The sequence below is a fragment of the Pezoporus wallicus genome, unplaced genomic scaffold (assembly GCF_028554395.1).
Source record: "Pezoporus wallicus isolate ANWC-B61680 ecotype Strahan unplaced genomic scaffold, APGP_CSIRO_Pwel_v1 contig_7835, whole genome shotgun sequence".
Taxonomy (NCBI): Eukaryota; Metazoa; Chordata; class Aves; order Psittaciformes; family Psittacidae; genus Pezoporus; species Pezoporus wallicus.
Window position 1 is genome coordinate 1,611,707 of NW_026636866.1, and position 17,238 is coordinate 1,628,944.

Below are 17,238 nucleotides of genomic sequence, written 5' to 3' on the forward strand. Positions count from 1 at the left end.
ATTTATCAGATAATATCTTTCAAATAATATTGGGAAAAATAATCAGACTAACCTGCAAGGGAATAAATAATCCTGCCATTCTGCAGCAATAAGGTTTTCATGGACGAAATATAGTGGTGCTGATGCTGCCAATCTACTGACTTAAAGCACAACTGGCCATATAACCTTCAAGGCTTCTGGCCTGCAAATGTGTGATGGGAAGACAATAGCCAGGAATGGGGATTTACAAGTATATCGACACAAACCGAGGTTTTATTCCACTAACAAAACCTATCAAGTGAACTGCAGTAGCACTCCGCAGGACACCTCACACTGATGTATTTTTTTCCAGACAACATTTTCCTGGCTCTGCAGTATCTTTCAATTTATTGATTGTATAGATGAGGTTGTTTCATGTGTCCAGACTACTTCAGTCTTTAAAGGTCACCCTTCTGTTTTCTAAGAGGGCAGAGCAGATACATAAAACAGGTATAAAGCCCCTGGTAAATTTATTAAGGCACAAATTTCCTTTGGTAAAGAATTACATACAGAATTACACAAACCTTGTTTTCACAGACCTTGTTTTTCAGTACCCAACAAGGACTCCAGCATTTTTTAGAAAATTCACTTGTTCTTTAATTAAGAAAGATGCTTATTTTTATTTAATGAACCTGGGCTATAATGCAAAAATTGCTGAATAAGTTAACCATCATTGCTTCCACTGTTTTGTGTGTGGAATGTGAATACTACATGAAATGTCCAGGGTAAAGACACCATGATGTTTTTATGGCCTTTAGCATTAGGCATTAATGCTGATCTGGCCTTAAGACTAATTTTTGGTATATCATTGCATGTAACTACAAAAAAGCAGATGAAAGCTCATTTCAGCAGGAGGGACAGTGAGCAAACAAATCAGCTGAGCAGTAGAAAGAACAAAATCAAAGGGAATTTTCTGTATGGGGCTGAAGAAGAGAGTGGCTCATCATTTCTATTCCGCCCAAACAGGCCTCTAATTCTGACCTGTGCACCCAAACTGATCTGGAGCCTGAGTCTAACCTGTTTCTGCTGAAAATCAAGAATAATTGAACCCTGGAGTGAATTGCAGACTCCTGCTTCCAATCACATCACATACTCAATTTGAGTGAACTGCTAATTGCTACACATGAGATTATTTTAATTTCCTCAAAATGTGCTGGTTTAACTGCACTTGCATGGCTGGACACCTGGTAATTACTGGATGATACTTTAATGGGCTGTTCCTCTCAACTTCGGAAAAACATGGGCAGATTAAACTGGATGTACATCTTTCTCTGCCATAATACAATATACTATTAATAAATATGTATCTTTTCATCATGCATATAATGTAATTAGAACGTTCCAGGATCCCTAGGTCCTACTAAAAGGTAAGTATTTGTGTGGCTGTATATGTGCATCTTTCTGTTACTTATACATATCTTGTGCACATATATGTATGAAAATATGCATACTACCAACACACACACTATACCATATTCTTATACAGCTACGTTTTGTCCCACAGAGATTTGAGAATAAATTCCTACTGAGATATATTGAGCAGCTGTGCATAATTAGCCAACTGGCTTCTGTTTGAGAAATGAAATATTGGCATTACAGATGTTTCTCCCTAGTTCATACCTAGTTTACATTTACAGGCTAGATTACAAAACCTTCAAGGCAGAGAGTACATTTTTTGCTGAAATGAAGATGATCAATCACAACATTGCTGAAACTTTGTTACTGACAATTTTTAAAGTACGTACAAAACTACACATATTTGTACACAGAAATTAAAAACTGCTAGGCTGAGCTACACACAAAGCCCAGCATTCCATCTCCAGCAGTGGAGGACTGGGGAAGAGGTTTGTGAAAAAGCCTTTTTTCTTTTTTTTTCCAAAGACAGACTTTTCTGTATTATTTTACTTCCTTTATCTCAGAGCCTTCCTAGGCCACAGCCTCATTAAGGCTTGGAAAACTCACCAAATTCAACCCAATTTTATTCATTTTACAGCTTCTTATTCCATAAGCCATCAGGAATTATGAGGAACAAAAAAACCCAACACAGCCCAGAAAATACTACCATATACCATAGGATCTGAAATGTCTTAGAGATGACAAGTGCATATCAGAAATACCTTATCTATCCTTGCCACTTACCTAAGGCAGACTACTTGCAGTTTACCTTTCCTGGTTCTTTCTCATCTATCACATCCAGTCTCATTTATATTAATTTAAATAGTAATCTTTTTTGCTGTTGCAAAAGGTTAAGCATATAAACAAAGAAACAAAAAAACACAATGCCTCCCTCCCAAAAAAAAAAACAACCAACCAAACAAACAAAATACATCCTGGCTTCTTGTTCTTGATTAAGAAGGCACCATCTTTAGAACAAGTTTTCATTTATCCAAATCTCAGCCATGCGCAATGCATGGCAATCAACAATTAGTGCTTCAGACCCTTCCTCGTCCTTTATCCATTTTTACAAATTACTATTTTATGATACTGAACAACTCTTTATCTTATTCATCTTAATTCCTTCTGTTTCCTCTCTGCCTTCAAATATTCCCTTATTTCCAGTAATTTTTTATAAACATCTATCAGTCTTGGTTTAGGGCTCCTTGGCTGGATCACAGTGGGTTCAGGCTATTGTGCATCATGGAAAACAAGTTACTCTATAAAATGCAATTCTCAAACAATTTTCTCAACCACTGCAGTTAAGATTTTAACCCACTGGGCTTGCAACATATTGTTACAAGTCACATAATGTCAAATGTGTTTAAAATAATTTCTGTTAAACACCTCCAGCAAGTGAAATGAGAGGGCTGCCAAGTTCATTTAACCAGCCTTCATTTGCCAGCCTTTAAAGAGTGAGACATCCAAATGTTTCTGCCTGCCTATGTAATCTGTAAGATTAGAGTCATCCTCACTAATGTACTGAGGTAAGTCTGCAGCAGACCCTAGATCTGGCAGCTGGATACATCCAAGATCTATAGGAAATAAAGTGGGTCATAACCTAGAAAACAACACTGTGAGAAATCAGCCGTACAGTTAACACAAAACCCATTACAGTTAGGGAAAAATTGCATAGGTGTCACTGAATAAGGCTCAGATGTTATTTTCCTGGTCTATCTATGCTGATTTCAGTCTCACAAAGAAATTACAAAAGAAATTCATTCCATAAATTCAAACTATTTCTCTACTTCTTTTTTTAACCTTCCCCTGCTTCTCTTCCCCCCCCCCCCCTTCTTTTTATTTAATAAATATCTTCAGGTTTTGCAGTTTGTCTGGGAAAACACCTCCTAGATCTGGAAACAGCTATGGTCACTTTAAGTATATACTTTAAGTACACATTTGAGTGTGCTTTTGTTAGAATTTGATTCTAGGCTATTTCTAGGAATATGGCAATTTTCCATGAAAAAAACAATTAACTTTAACTGCCATGAAATTTCTCCAGGAAAGATATATCAGGAAAGAAATACGTTATCATATTACATATTTTTGTCATTAATTAGAATCTGTGGCGAGCCTCAGCTTGAAATTCAGATGAATGTTTATTCATGTAATGCAAATACAGATTTATCTTCTCAGTAATTATGCCCAGGTTTTTGCCTCTGTAGTAAAATGTACAAATTGAGCATGTCCAAAAAAAGCAGTGGTGTTCACTCCAAGTTCAAAAGTCCCACTAAAAAAAGCAAATGGCCTTAGTAATAGAGAAAATGCATTGAAACACCACCAAAATACATCCTCACTGGGACTATGCACAAACAATTCTTTTTTTTATTATTTGACAGATTAAATAAATACAAAAACTACATGCTATTTCCTTGGGATCTTTTTGTTTTCTTCTAGTTGTACTTGTCTCCAAGGGCAGAGAAAGGAGGATCCTTACAAGGGACTTGGCCCAGCATTTCCCTTCAACTTCTCTGTCTGTCCCTAACCAAGGAACTAAACCTTCCAATCGTTGAGGAAAAAAAGTGATTTTGGAAGAAAGTAAAAAGCTGGAATGTGTGTTTTATAGCAACACCAAGGAATTTCAACATGAACATTCTCTTGAATATTAAAATTAAGGTTTATGTATTTAAATTTTTGATGCTAACTTTCTCCAAGTTTTATTTCTTAGTAAATTTCTGGTATTTCTCAAGAGTAGCAGACAATGTGTAGGTGCAATTTTAGAGTCAATAAATAGGTGGAATGTCACTAGAAAATTCCATTGGGTTTTGACTACCAAAATTATGGCCTCACGGGAAAACACAGGAAGCCAGCAATAAAGAAAGATAACAGCATCATCTGCACCCTTCTACAAGGCCTCAGAATCCTTCAGGCAGGTTTCACAGTCCATTATATTTATATCATTCTGTACATAATTATACATCTCTCATCGCTGAATTATAACAATACATGGACATTTACATTTTGAATCATGAAGACAAATCCAAGATACCCATATAAGCATTTTTTTTTTTTTCACCAGAAGTATCTTTCAGAGAATGGGTTTGACTCAAAACTTGAATGAAGACAAAGGTGGCTGTGATAAGAAATAGGGTTATGTATGCAAAGGCTACCTTTTGGAACTTCAAAAAAGCAACACAACAATTTTAACACAAAAAAGAAGGAATCAGGAATCATACACGCAAACACACACACACTTAAAGATTTCTACCAAGCTGTGCAGTGCAGCTATTGATTGGAGCAGCAAGAGAGCAGAACCTGGTGAACAGTTTTAAGATATATGCCATAAAATTTGAAGAACTATGGAAAACAGCTGTAAACGACACGAAACCTTGGTTGACTGGATGACTTCTGCATAGAGAACTGTGACAGATTCTAGCTAACACTGATTCTACAGGTTCGCTTTTGTGCAAAATAATTTTGAAGGTAGTGGTGCTCTTGACACCAGGAAAATGAGGTTATGGATTTGATGTGATGAAACCCTGGGGGAAAAAGGGAGAGGAAAAGAAAAGATAAAGTTGAAAAAAAATACATTCAAACTTTAACTAACAGGCAATGCAATCAAGATGTGACATGGATAAATACTGAAGTACACCAAATGAAAATGGATGAAAACAATTACAGAAGTCGTCACTGGAAGTTGGACTGAGAAACATTTCTCTTAAATCCGAAGCATAAACTTGAACAAAAGAAGTGAAAAAAAAAAAGGAAAAGCAAGGATAGTTTATAGATGAACAAAAATAAAGAACTGCCAGTTTAAACCAAACAAATAAAAAGAAAAAACAACAAAAGCAACTAGGCAGAGAAAAGAAACTTAGTATAGAGTTTAAGTAAAGAAAGAACATATAACAGATAATGGTTAAATATTGTCCCATAACCTGTAATTAACAGTGAAAGCTAAATGTTAGACTAAATATTGTTTGGGAAAGGCATGTGATGTATAAGCAGTGTAAACTTTTGTTTTGGAGAGAGATGAGACCACTGAAAGACTTGCAGGGGCTCATAGCTCATACACAGTGTTCATATACTACCACTTGGGTAAAGCTTAAACACTGCAGTGTTTGAGTTGTTTGAGACCACTTCCTTTACAAAAATACCGGATTTAGGGGCTGTCAATCTAAGCTACACCATCCTACTCAGGGTTTAGGAATGTGTATCTAAGTGATCATGACAAGATGCTGCTCTAGTTCAAACCATAAAGTAGGACCCTTGATCTGATTAGATAGTCACATTCTGCTACATAGTATTAACTGTGCAAAAGAATCTCTGACATCTTGTTTAGCAGTATGATCTCAGTTAATTACAGAACTCTTGTTACAGGGGAAATGGGAAGTGGGACAATCTAAGAAGTTTGTTTTGAATTGTGAATAAGGGATTGATACTTGAAATAAATTAAGAATGCACTAGAGACCTACAGCAGAAAAGAGTGTTCCACTTGCAGCCTTACTCACAAAATACATTTCTTGTTTGAATTAAAAGACTGTCAATAGGTTCATTGCATGCTTGTCACAAGTACAGTAAATGAACATTTACCTGAAAATTGTTTTGAACCTGATGGAGCAGCGCATAATGCATTTCCTACCTACAGCTTTTCAAACAAACAATGGCAACTATATGTGAAAATGAGAAACTCACTAAAAAGGCTACATGATTTCTAGAAACTACATAAATAATAAAATAATGACAAAGAATAGCATCTAGTCCTATGAATATATAATACAAAGAAGTGAAAGGTAATGTCTATCCTTGTTCAGAGTAAACAAAGCACATGTCACCACATTAAGCTTCTATGAATATTAAATATTCATAAAAACATAATATACTTTGATTCCATTTTCATTTCAAAATATTCCAGAATAGCCATACAACCAAAACCCTATGTCGGCGCTCACAGCTTCAACTGTTTAAGAAGGATAGGGCTTTGTGTTCAGTGATATATATGTTACAAATACATAACCCAGAACTCTGATCTCTATTAGATCACTGTCACTCCACTGATATGAACAGGAGCTTCTACTGGTTTCGATTTCTTTCACTAAGATCCACATTCTCCATAACATAATACAATTATCTTTTATGAATGCGATGAAGGTACCACTTCAATAGAATGCAACAGCTGTTTAATAACTCACCACAAAATTGCACAGCAGCTGAGGATAACAGCTGAAGAAAACTAATTCAGCCTTCATCTGCAGGGAGAGTTTAGCTAGGATGGTCGTACTCAAACTGAAATTTGGAACAATACCTTATACTTACAGAATTTCATCATCAGACAAAATCAAGAATGAATTTAATCAGAACACTTTCACTATTAATTCCCAAAGTGTGTTTTTATTTTGTTGCAATTGTTGTATCTGCACTTACACAAGTAACATTGTCCAGTATTTCAATTTTCCCTACAATATTAGCATATCCATAATGTGCTTTTCATTTATTCCTATTATTATATAGGAATACTATTTGGGCTGAATCTTAATCATATCCCAGGGGCTGTCTTCCTTGATTGCAGATGTGTAAACCTAAATTGAAACTTTCATTCCAAACTGTGTTACTTTACTTTTTTTTTAACCTATCTTTCTTTTTTGACTCCAGAGACTTGACTGTTTCTCAAAAATCATTATCTGCTGTTCTAAAGGGCTGCTCCCACCTCTTTAGATGGGGGAAGGATTCAGTGAGCCACAAAATCAGCAAGAAAAGTTGTACAATATGAAAACAGTGCATTTATCAATACAGAATTTGCTCAGCCATTATTTGCAGAAATATGATTGGCATAGACTTACCTGTGGGGGATCCCTCCATGACATGGCCAACGTAGGGTCCATCTTTAAACAATGGCTTGTTATCATTTTGATCAATAACTAAAACTTCTAGGCGGACTGGACCATCAATGATTTTCCCATTTACATCAGTGATCTCAACTTCAAGCTGTATGAACAAAAAGAGGAGTGTATTCATTAGTTCGCTATCACAGTGAGCAAAGAGTAAGGAAAAAAAACATAGGTGCTGCAATCAAACCTTGCCAAGGATATCACTCTCAGCCCATTCTTTTGGACTAAGCTCAGAGCAGATTTTCAACCTAAGCAAAAGAGGAAGATGTACATTCAAATAAAGATACCCTGTGGCAACTTGAAAATGCCAGATTCCCTGAAGAAAAAAATTACTAAAGTGTAAGAGGAAAAAGACCACCTATAAATTGAAGACTAATCATGTGACCATTTGGGTGTTTTGGGTTTTATTTTTGTTTTTTTTACTTTTTTCAAGCACATTTAGAGTGGGCACATACAGAACTATCGCGGTGTAACTGACATATCACCTAATGCTCAGCTAACGGCATTTTTTTGTTGTTGTTTGAAGGTTAGAACACATTAGACATATTAAATACATTTGCTCAGTGATAACGTTATGAAGTACTATGTTAGGTAACTTTAGCAGTTCTCCAGATTTTCTAATAAGATATGGAAACAACAACAAACACGGTCTTATATAAACAGATACATATACACATATGCACACTCACATCCCAATGAACGAAAGCATTTGTTGAATGTAAAGCCAATATAGGCACCTGAAGATTTGTTTGTACTTCCTTTACTAATAAAAAGTGGCAAGAAAGACTGTACTGTATATCTCAACTTTCCAATCTGCTTGCAATGTAAAATCACAGTGAGGTACCAAAACTTAATCAGCTGTTAGGGCAGAGCATGCCAAAACGTCTTAGATAATAGAAAAGGCCAAATGAGATTGTAAGTGCATGCTGTACCTGCAGTAAAGCAAATCAGTAAAACACAGCAATAAACAGATCAGAGACACAGCTCTCATATTCACCTACCCTATGCATCCCCAGACTCAAGTCTTTAATGGAGTTAAGCCAGACAGAAAATGAACCTGAGAGCAAACGCTAATATCACTCTCTTCCAGTCTTTCCCTGAGAAAAGTGGCAGCAGCAGGGCTGGAAATCTCTGAGTATTCTGTTTATACTGTTAATTTATTCTTCATTGCCATGCTTATACCTGTAAGTTATTTATAAGTTAGTGATAAAGCCTACTGGGAAAGAATTAGGTCAGAATTCTAATCCCTTATTAAAATGGATAGCTTATTATCACATCTGCCTGTATTTTGTTATGCTTATAAATACATTCCACTTTTATAATCCAATGTGCCGGGTGCGAATAGGAGTATTTGTGAAGAGTACACTATCTACTCATATAGAGTATTTGTAAATAGTGTCACAGTCCATTCTAACCTCTTCTCGCTGCTTATCCTCACTTCTTGAACAATTGTTCTTGCAAGCCTTTCCTAAGCCTTACTTTTTACTAGATATATAGTTCAACAGCTTAAAAGCAAACTCTGATGTGAAGTCAACTCATACATGTGGCACTGGCACAGCTGAAGCTTTAGGGGTACATGCCCCTTCAATATCCAGGGCTTGTTCAACTCTGTACTCTAAAGTCATTGTAGTATTCTTTGGATTGCATATGATGTGATGGGGAATAAGAAGGAAAGTGCAGTCTTATTACTGAGCTATATTAAAGCTAGATAGTTTTAGATACAGTTGGAAACTGCTGAGAAAAAGAATCACAGAATTCTTGGGTTGGAAGAGAACTTTAAAGGTCATCTCGTTCAAGCCCCACTGCAGTAAGCAAGGACACCTTCAACTAGATCAGATAGCTCAGTGCCCCACCCAGCCCGGCCTTGAGTGTTCCCAGGGATGGGGCATGGGGATGTCTTCCAGGAGCCTTCTTTTCTCCAGGCTAAGCAAGTCCAGCCCTCTCATCCCTTCTCCAATAAGAGAGGTGCTCTAGCCCTCTGAGCGTTTTTGTGTTCCTCGTCTGGACCACTCTAATAGGTCCATGTTTTTTCTGAGCTGAGAGGTCTAGAGCAAAACACTTTATCTTAGTCAATATTGACTCGTCAAAACTATGTTAATTGCTTTGGGAAACACAAGAATAGTAATATTTCTCTGTGAAATTCCAGCAAATTCATTTTCAAATTCAAGATAATTTGCTCTTCATCTATTTTCAGCTATTATTATCAAGACCACTGTGTCTGAAACCAATGGCCAAAAAAAAATCACCATTATTTTTCGGTCAATTTGTTCAAATCAGTCTTTATTCCTATGACAGGCCCATAGGAATAGATACATGATCTCTGTTTCATTTTATTAAGATGACAAAGGATTAATCTCTGCACAATAATTTCCAGGCATTACAGCTTAAGTCAGCAGCTGCATTTAAAACTACTGTTCTACTGTATTTTCAAAACAAAAGCCTGCAACACCAAAGTTATGACCATCTATCCTTACATGACTAGTTTGTAAAAGAAGCTGCCTTAGATCTTATCTTGTATAATAAAAAAAAAACAAAAAAATCCTACAAAAATAATCCATAAAGTCCCACTGCTCACAAACCAGAAAAAACAACAATAAAAGAAGAAACAAAGAAAAACGACAAAAACATACTGTTGTTTAGAAAAAAAAACAACACATGCAAAGGAAAGAAGCATTCAAGTGAAAGACAATATTGGCACAAAAAATGGGTGGAAAATTAGATTGTGCCTAACTGTCAGAGGAGTGAGATTTCAGTCTTTCAATAAAGAAAGGCAGGAAAGTCTATCTAGTTTTCATGTAAAACTTGACTGATGTTTGAAAGGTACTGCATTCATTCTTTTGATAACAAGAGATTGCAACTGAACATTCAGAAAGTATCTGGGTTTCTACTTGATTATAACAACATAAGTGGTAAGTATAAAGACAGATTTGAACAAATTGACAAAAAAAAAATAACCTGCAGAGCTCTGCAGCTGTTTATTATGTGAAAACCTGAGAAGATTGACTATGCTTTCAATGTCCCAACTTAAAAGTTATAGAATCATGTTCATAATGATGAAGTTCTGTTCATCATAGTCTATCCAGTCATATTTTCAGGAACACTTAAGGCTAAATCCCAATTTCATTTTTGACAAAATTATGCATACAAACAACAAAAGATAATCAGGAGTATGAGAACTGTTACAAAGCAGACCTTGGCTACTGCATCCAGTAAAACTAAGAAACGTTGACAAAATTAAGCACACCAATAAAACAGGGAAAAGGAATATAAAACTGAAAACTGAAGTCAGGAGCAGATTTTAGCCTATTTGTCTAAGTAAACACTCAATACTCTCCCTTTTCAAAAGATACTTCTTGACTTCCCATCCAATTTTTTTCACTATATCTGAAGCCAGGATCTTTGTCAGCACCCCAAATATAATTATATTACCAGAATAGTAAACTTATTCAAGCTGTGCAAACCTGTTTTAAGCACTCTGCTTTGTTTTATATGTTTTGATTGCCTTCCACTCTGCAGTCAGCAACATTTACAGGAAAATATAACCAGTCTCATTCTTACTATTACTTAAAGTAATTTCAAAGGTTTCTCTTCAGAGAATGGTTGTTTTCATTTATTTATTACTTTTGGTGAAATGGTTTTGAATAGCCACCTTCCTTCTCTGCATATAAATGTCTATTTCTATTTTTCAGCCAGTCAGCCAATGGCCCACAAAAAATTACATTATAAGTTTAAAGTTTTCATAAGTAAATCTGGGATATCTTTTAGTACTTAATTATCTTCAAAGTCTAATACAGGTTCTTTAGTTGTTAACTGCCTTCTAATTTTAATTTCCGATTTGTTACTGATAAGAATGTTTCTTCACAGAATTCTGTGAGGGGAGGCCAGGGCTGCAGTGTGCCAGCTCCACATAGCACCACTGCAGGGTGCAGTGCAGCCATCAGTGATGCTGGTGGTGCCTCTGGGAAACCATGTGCAAGAAAGGGCCAAACCCTGTGTGGGTGTTTTGTCTTCATCTCGATCTGTGAGCTTTTCGTCTCATTGCATTCCAACCCCTTAAGGTCAATGCACCATGGCAGGAAAAGAGACAAGTAAAACAGAGCCAAGACCGAGGAACTAGATGCTCAAATATCTGAGAGGAGCACCCTTGTATACAAAGACTGCTATACCACTACCTGCCCCAATCTCAGTTATTCTGAGGTATCTATTGGTACAGACCACTCCTGGCTTTATTTATTCCTGTCTTGATTAGAATTGTTATGGAGAATACTTGTTAGGTTTATTTATCATCAATTTTTAAGCGTGGATCGATAGAAAAGAAAGGTTACAGACTTACACATCTTTCATGTAGGCAACTTTTTGGTAAGAAAGACATTTGGCCATCTCTGGGTCATAAAAAGTGGAAAAGAAATTATGGTGAAAGGTTTTAATAAAGTTAGTGCAATTATCTAAAACAACTCAAGGCAATAACACAGACACATAAATTAATGACAAATTTCCCTGGTTTAAGAATACATGAAGAAACGGATGGAGAGTATATGAAACCTAGATACACAGTTTCTAATAGGTATGTACAATTAGAGTCATAGAATAGTTAGGGTTGGAAAGGACCTTAAGATCATCCAGTTCCAACCCCCCTGCCATGGGCAGGGACACCTCACACTAAACCATGCCACCCGAGGATTTGTCCAAGCTGGTCTTGAACACTGCCAGGGGTGGAGCATTCACAACCTCCCTGGGCAACCGATTCCAGTGCCTCACCACTCTAACAGGGAAGAATTTCCTCCTTATATCCAACCTAAACTTCCCCTGTTTAAGTTTTAACCCATTACCCCTTTTCCTGGTTGCCTAGATGGTAGAAAAAAGTAGCACCACTACCTACAATGAGAGAATTTAGCCTCACATTCAGAGTTAGAGCCTAAATTGGAAGGGATTAATTAGTCATACTAAGTACTCCTATGAGCATCTTATGGAGGCTTTATCTTGCTAACTCATCCACTTAAGAAAAAAGAGATTCTGATTTTCCTTAAAAATATACAATCTGTTACTCTAATTTTATTGGTTCCTTATCCAGCAACAGTCATGTAACCTTTTATTAACGTGCCATTTTGCAGTACTCTCACAAGTAAAATCTAAGCAGTTCCAGTCTGAAAGGTTCATTGCAGTATGAAGACATGTAACATCTCCTTTCAGTTAATCTTCAATACATGGACTTTTGAAGGCATAAAGAATTACCTTAGTGATTTTAGGTATCATTGTATTCTTCTACACATTTCATACCCATGTAGACTAGAAGCGAAGAAGCAGTGTCTTGGCTTTTATCTTAAGTTGTCTGCCTTTATTTGACATATTTTATCTCTAATATTTTTTGTGGAAAAACACTACTAGAAGAAAATGTAGGCTGCCAGAGTTTCCTGAATGCAGCCTTTCTTTTACCCTAAGCTGTAAAAATATTGCACATACTATACAACTGCTATAGGTTTTCTGGTTCATTGCTGTCCTAAGAAGGTTCTATGCAGTGTCTGAAAAGCCATTAGATTTAGAATTGCAATTTTGAATATTTTTGAATATTTTGAATATTTTGAATTCTTACTAGATCTTTGTAATCATCAGCTTATCACAAGGAAGTACTCTCCTCAGGTGTTCTTAAACTCTGTTCTATTTCTTTTATTGGACATTTGCAAAATTAGTCATATTTAGTTCTTAATCTTAATGAAGCTCCAAATGCTAGTTGTCTTGTGCTTTTCTTCAGAAAGAAATAACTTGAAAAGTGATGTAACTTATAGAAAAGCACAACATTGCGATCCAGTACAGCTATGCAGTTACATAAAATGAGCAGTATTCTCCTACAAAGCAGCATAAACTTCGCAACAGCCCATCAAACTGGTTTGCATATTCAAAACAAGTGAAAGACTGAAAAGTTTCAGCAAAGAATTCACTAAAATAAAGGTTTGCACTGACCTATCTTACAAACCTAGAATCATCTCCTAGTCCCTATTTTCTTAGCACAGTTACCTCTTAACTGTGTGCATTAATTAAACACCAACAACAACAAAATAATTAAAACCCCAAGACTTTTATTTTCCAGAAGATTGACAAAGGACAAATTCTTCATTAGGTAACAGTCACTTTATCTTCTTTGATCACATCAGATATAAGGCTTTGTAGACACATTAATAGAAGCTTTATGAAAAGGAGGAGGAAATTGGTATTATAAAAACTCAAGCTTTAAAGATAGTGGTGTTACTATTTTTAATCATTAGTCATGTAAGTAGACTGTAAGGTCAATGTCATAATATTGTGGTTTGTGAAGTGTAATATAACAAGTGCTTCTGAGCAAGTGCCAAGAAAAAAATACTTAACTGGTACTCTTTATATGACTTAACTTTTTAAAAATTTCCTAGAACTTAAGCTTAAATATGCAGAAAAACCCGCATGACAGTATGAATATGCATTTACTTACCCTGCTAGAATAGGAAGAAAGGGAGGTTTAATTTATGTGCTCACACTGATATAATAAGATTACCGTGGGGAAGTAAGAGCAAAACAAACTGAAGTGACTGGTCTGATGTTTCATAACAAGACCATACACCAATAGAAAAGCAAGATAAAATGTGTTTAAGGTAGTCAATTGTGCTGTAATTTATGTTTGAAGCTAAATGTCATTGAACAGCAAAACTGCGTTTGTGGGTTTTTTGTTGTTTTTTTTTTCTTTTTTTTGAGTTAGGAGAGGCATTGAGGAGTAGAGAGATAAGCCACGAGAGCAATGTAATAAAAAACAGTAATGTGGAGGACAGAGAGAATGATGATGAATGCCAATAACCTTTCCTAGGAGGACCTTGTCTAAGCTCAGTTAAATTTAGGTAAACTCTACAGAACCAACCTGACTTATTCCTGTTTAACAGAGGGCTATCTGGTAGCTTGCTGGTGGCAGAAGCCATCTGTGCTCAGCTAATGCAATACTGACTGGTCCCCACAAACATGTCTTTCCAAGCTGCAGTTGGCATGAAATCATTCCTAAATAGAACTGTCAAGTCTAACAAATCTTGTCTTTCTTTTTGAGAGAAAAAAAAAGGCGCAGAAGAAACAGAAGTACAAACTGTATTTTCATAGTTTATACACCTTTTGCTATTAAGAACCTTTACCTTTTCAAATCTAAAGCTGCTTCTCAACCTGCCAGCGGAAGGATTTATCTATATAAAGTTATAAGTCATAACAAGATTCCCATGTTATTTCAAATTTTTTTTTCTTTAAATAAAAGCAGCTCAAGTCAAGAAAGTTGCCTTAACTAACTTACAATTTTCTGTAAAATTATCATATTAATTTCCGGTGCAATAAATGTCTCTATTGCCAATACCTACTGTTCATCTTTCGCCTGAAAGGGGAAGTGCAAGAGCATTGTCTTTGCCAGTTTATACTCAGTAAAGGCCAACCTCCAAAAGCACATTGCAGCTGCACCTTCTTGACTTGATATAATATCAGAAATTGGACATCTCTCTGAAATACCTGGTTCTGGCAACCCAGAAAAGCAACCACATCTTGGGGGAAGGATCTCCCTCAGTGGGAGTATGAAAACAAATCCTGAATGATTAAAGTAGTGATAACAGTACTTGGAATTTTCCAGGTTCTTTATCCTGTACTGGGAGTACTTCAGTCTTCTAGCATCAGCATGCCTCTTGATTTGCAGTTCTCTTTACAGAACATACCTGGAAGATGCCATCAGTGAAATACACTCATTTCTGCAAAATGAAGCTAAAATACTGTACATTTAAAATTTTTATTTTAATATATTAAATTACTCCATAGCACTAAACTAAGCAATTAAGAATTCACTATCTAATTGAATGTGTATACCATAATCCTATTAGTGTCACAGCGAATGTATTTTCTTCCACAGCTGTGTGTCTGAATCTCAATATTGCTAAAAAGGCATTGTTTTGTTGCAGAACTTCAGGCCTGAAAATTTTTCTCTGCTGTGAGTATAAAATTGTGCCTTTCCTGTGAAGAAAATCACAGAACAGGAAAAACAGAAAAAAATATAGAGAGGTAGGGCATAAGTGTCAGAGAAAAAAAGCAAAAGAGAATACACATAGAAAGCTTATACTGAAATCAGTTCTGCCTTTCCTGCAGGATAGCACTAAACTCAAATTCAAAAATTATTTTGAGGTTTTCAGGTCATTAAAAAAAATTTGCAATTTTGTAGAAGCTTTCTGTAAATAAAAGCTTCTGAAAAATGAACTCACAACAAAGACAGCAATCTTATAATTTTTACCGCTTATTTTAGTGGTAAGTTTTTAATATTAAAACAAATCTGGTAATCAAGCAGTAAATGGTATTTTCATTTTTTTGTGCAGCTTGGAGCTGACAAGATTTACTCTTGTGAGTTCTTGTGACTATTATTTTACGATTTCATATTTTTAGCATTTAAATATTTGCAAGAAGTAATTCTTTGTGCATGCCAGATTTCTTCTGATACGGAATATTTAGTTTTATATATAAGATCAAACACTAGTAGCTAACAATTTTTCAAAGTTTCAGCTCATCTTATGCCCTAGATCCACTTCTCATAAAAGTCCCTCTGATGAGCATCACTGTCTGGGGACACCACACTCAGGTTGCATATGACAAAACTGGGTTTAAATGGTTAGTTACGAAAAAGTCATAGTGAACAATGGAACTGGGAGCAGACCGTGGCAGACACTGGCATATCACAAAATTTCCTCTTCTGTGGTACAAGAAACTTTGACCACCTGCAGGGCACATGAGGGCAGGTAGCCATGAGCTGCTCCAAGCTCTTGATATCCTGCCAGAGCTTCCCAAAGGACTATTGAATTGCAAGCAGGAGAAGGACTTTCAAGAAGGCTTAAAGACACCATCCCCTTTAGGGTTGGACATATAGGAGGTATGAGGCATTCCAACTGATCATAACTACCCTAATTATGATGGAATTGATGGAACCAACTGATGCAATACCGCAGAGTGTTTCAAAAGAAAATCAATTACATAAATAAGATAAGCAAAAGATGGGAGAAGAAACAGAGATGACTTCTACAAAGCCATACACCAGGCAAACTTAAATCAAGCTTGAATCTAGGGTTTTTTGATCTCTGAATATAAGACTGATAGCTAAATTCTACCTCTTGCTGAGCAAGCGATATAAAATTAGATTTACAAAGCTTATTAAGCTACCAGCATGCACACAGTATAATTTTTCAAAATGCCTTGCAAGACTGGATAATATATCTTATTAAAATCAACACACCTTTGAAAGAGCTTTGAAAACCTGATTGTCCTCTCAATGTCTCATTTTTCTCTGATTATGCACTATTTTACAGCTGTATAGACACAAAACTAGAAACGAATATAATTTTCTGCATCCTCACAACAGAAAGCTGAATATTTCTAAGGGTCTGTTATATAGAATTAAAACCAGAATTAAAGTAATTTCTGAAGCATATTTCCTGTTAAATATTATCCAGGAGTTTTGAAATTAGAATGCTCACTCCAAAAATAACCTCAGTGAACAAACAAGAAGGACATCCCTCCAATCTGTGGAGCAATGCAGCTTTTCAAATGAACTGATGTGTACTTCACACAGACCAAAAGTATTATGGATGATCATATAAATACTAATTAAAATCTTCCCATATCACAAGAGAACACATGTTGAGCCCCTTAAAAAGGTGGGGGGAGAGAGAAGGAAGAGAGAGAAGATATCGGGATTCACCAAAGCAATCGAGTCTAATCACCACAAAAATATTGAATTAAAGAAAATCAAAGAGAGAGGAAGTAGGACTGAAATAACGGATTAAAACATAAGCTGTGCCACAATATTTAGGCTTTATGCTGCACCACAGAAACAACAAAGACAAAAAACACAAAAGAAGAAAAAAATAAATGGCTTTGCAATTTTAAATAGCTCCTAGCAGTATTCAAGCAGTGCTCACCATTCTTACCACTTGAA

General features: G+C 35.8%; 1 protein-coding gene across 3 annotated transcripts in view; it reads right to left on the reverse strand.

Moving 5' to 3' along the window:
• The window catches only part of CDH13 (cadherin 13), a 482,776-nt gene that overhangs the window by 190,481 nt on the left and 275,057 nt on the right, over nucleotides 1-17,238 (reverse strand). For all 3 annotated transcript variants that reach the window (XM_057401919.1, XM_057401917.1, XM_057401918.1), the window contains exon 6: nucleotides 7,230-7,374. In XM_057401919.1, the coding sequence (XP_057257902.1) occupies nucleotides 7,230-7,374 (145 nt within the window). The remainder of the gene's footprint in view (nucleotides 1-7,229; nucleotides 7,375-17,238) is intronic.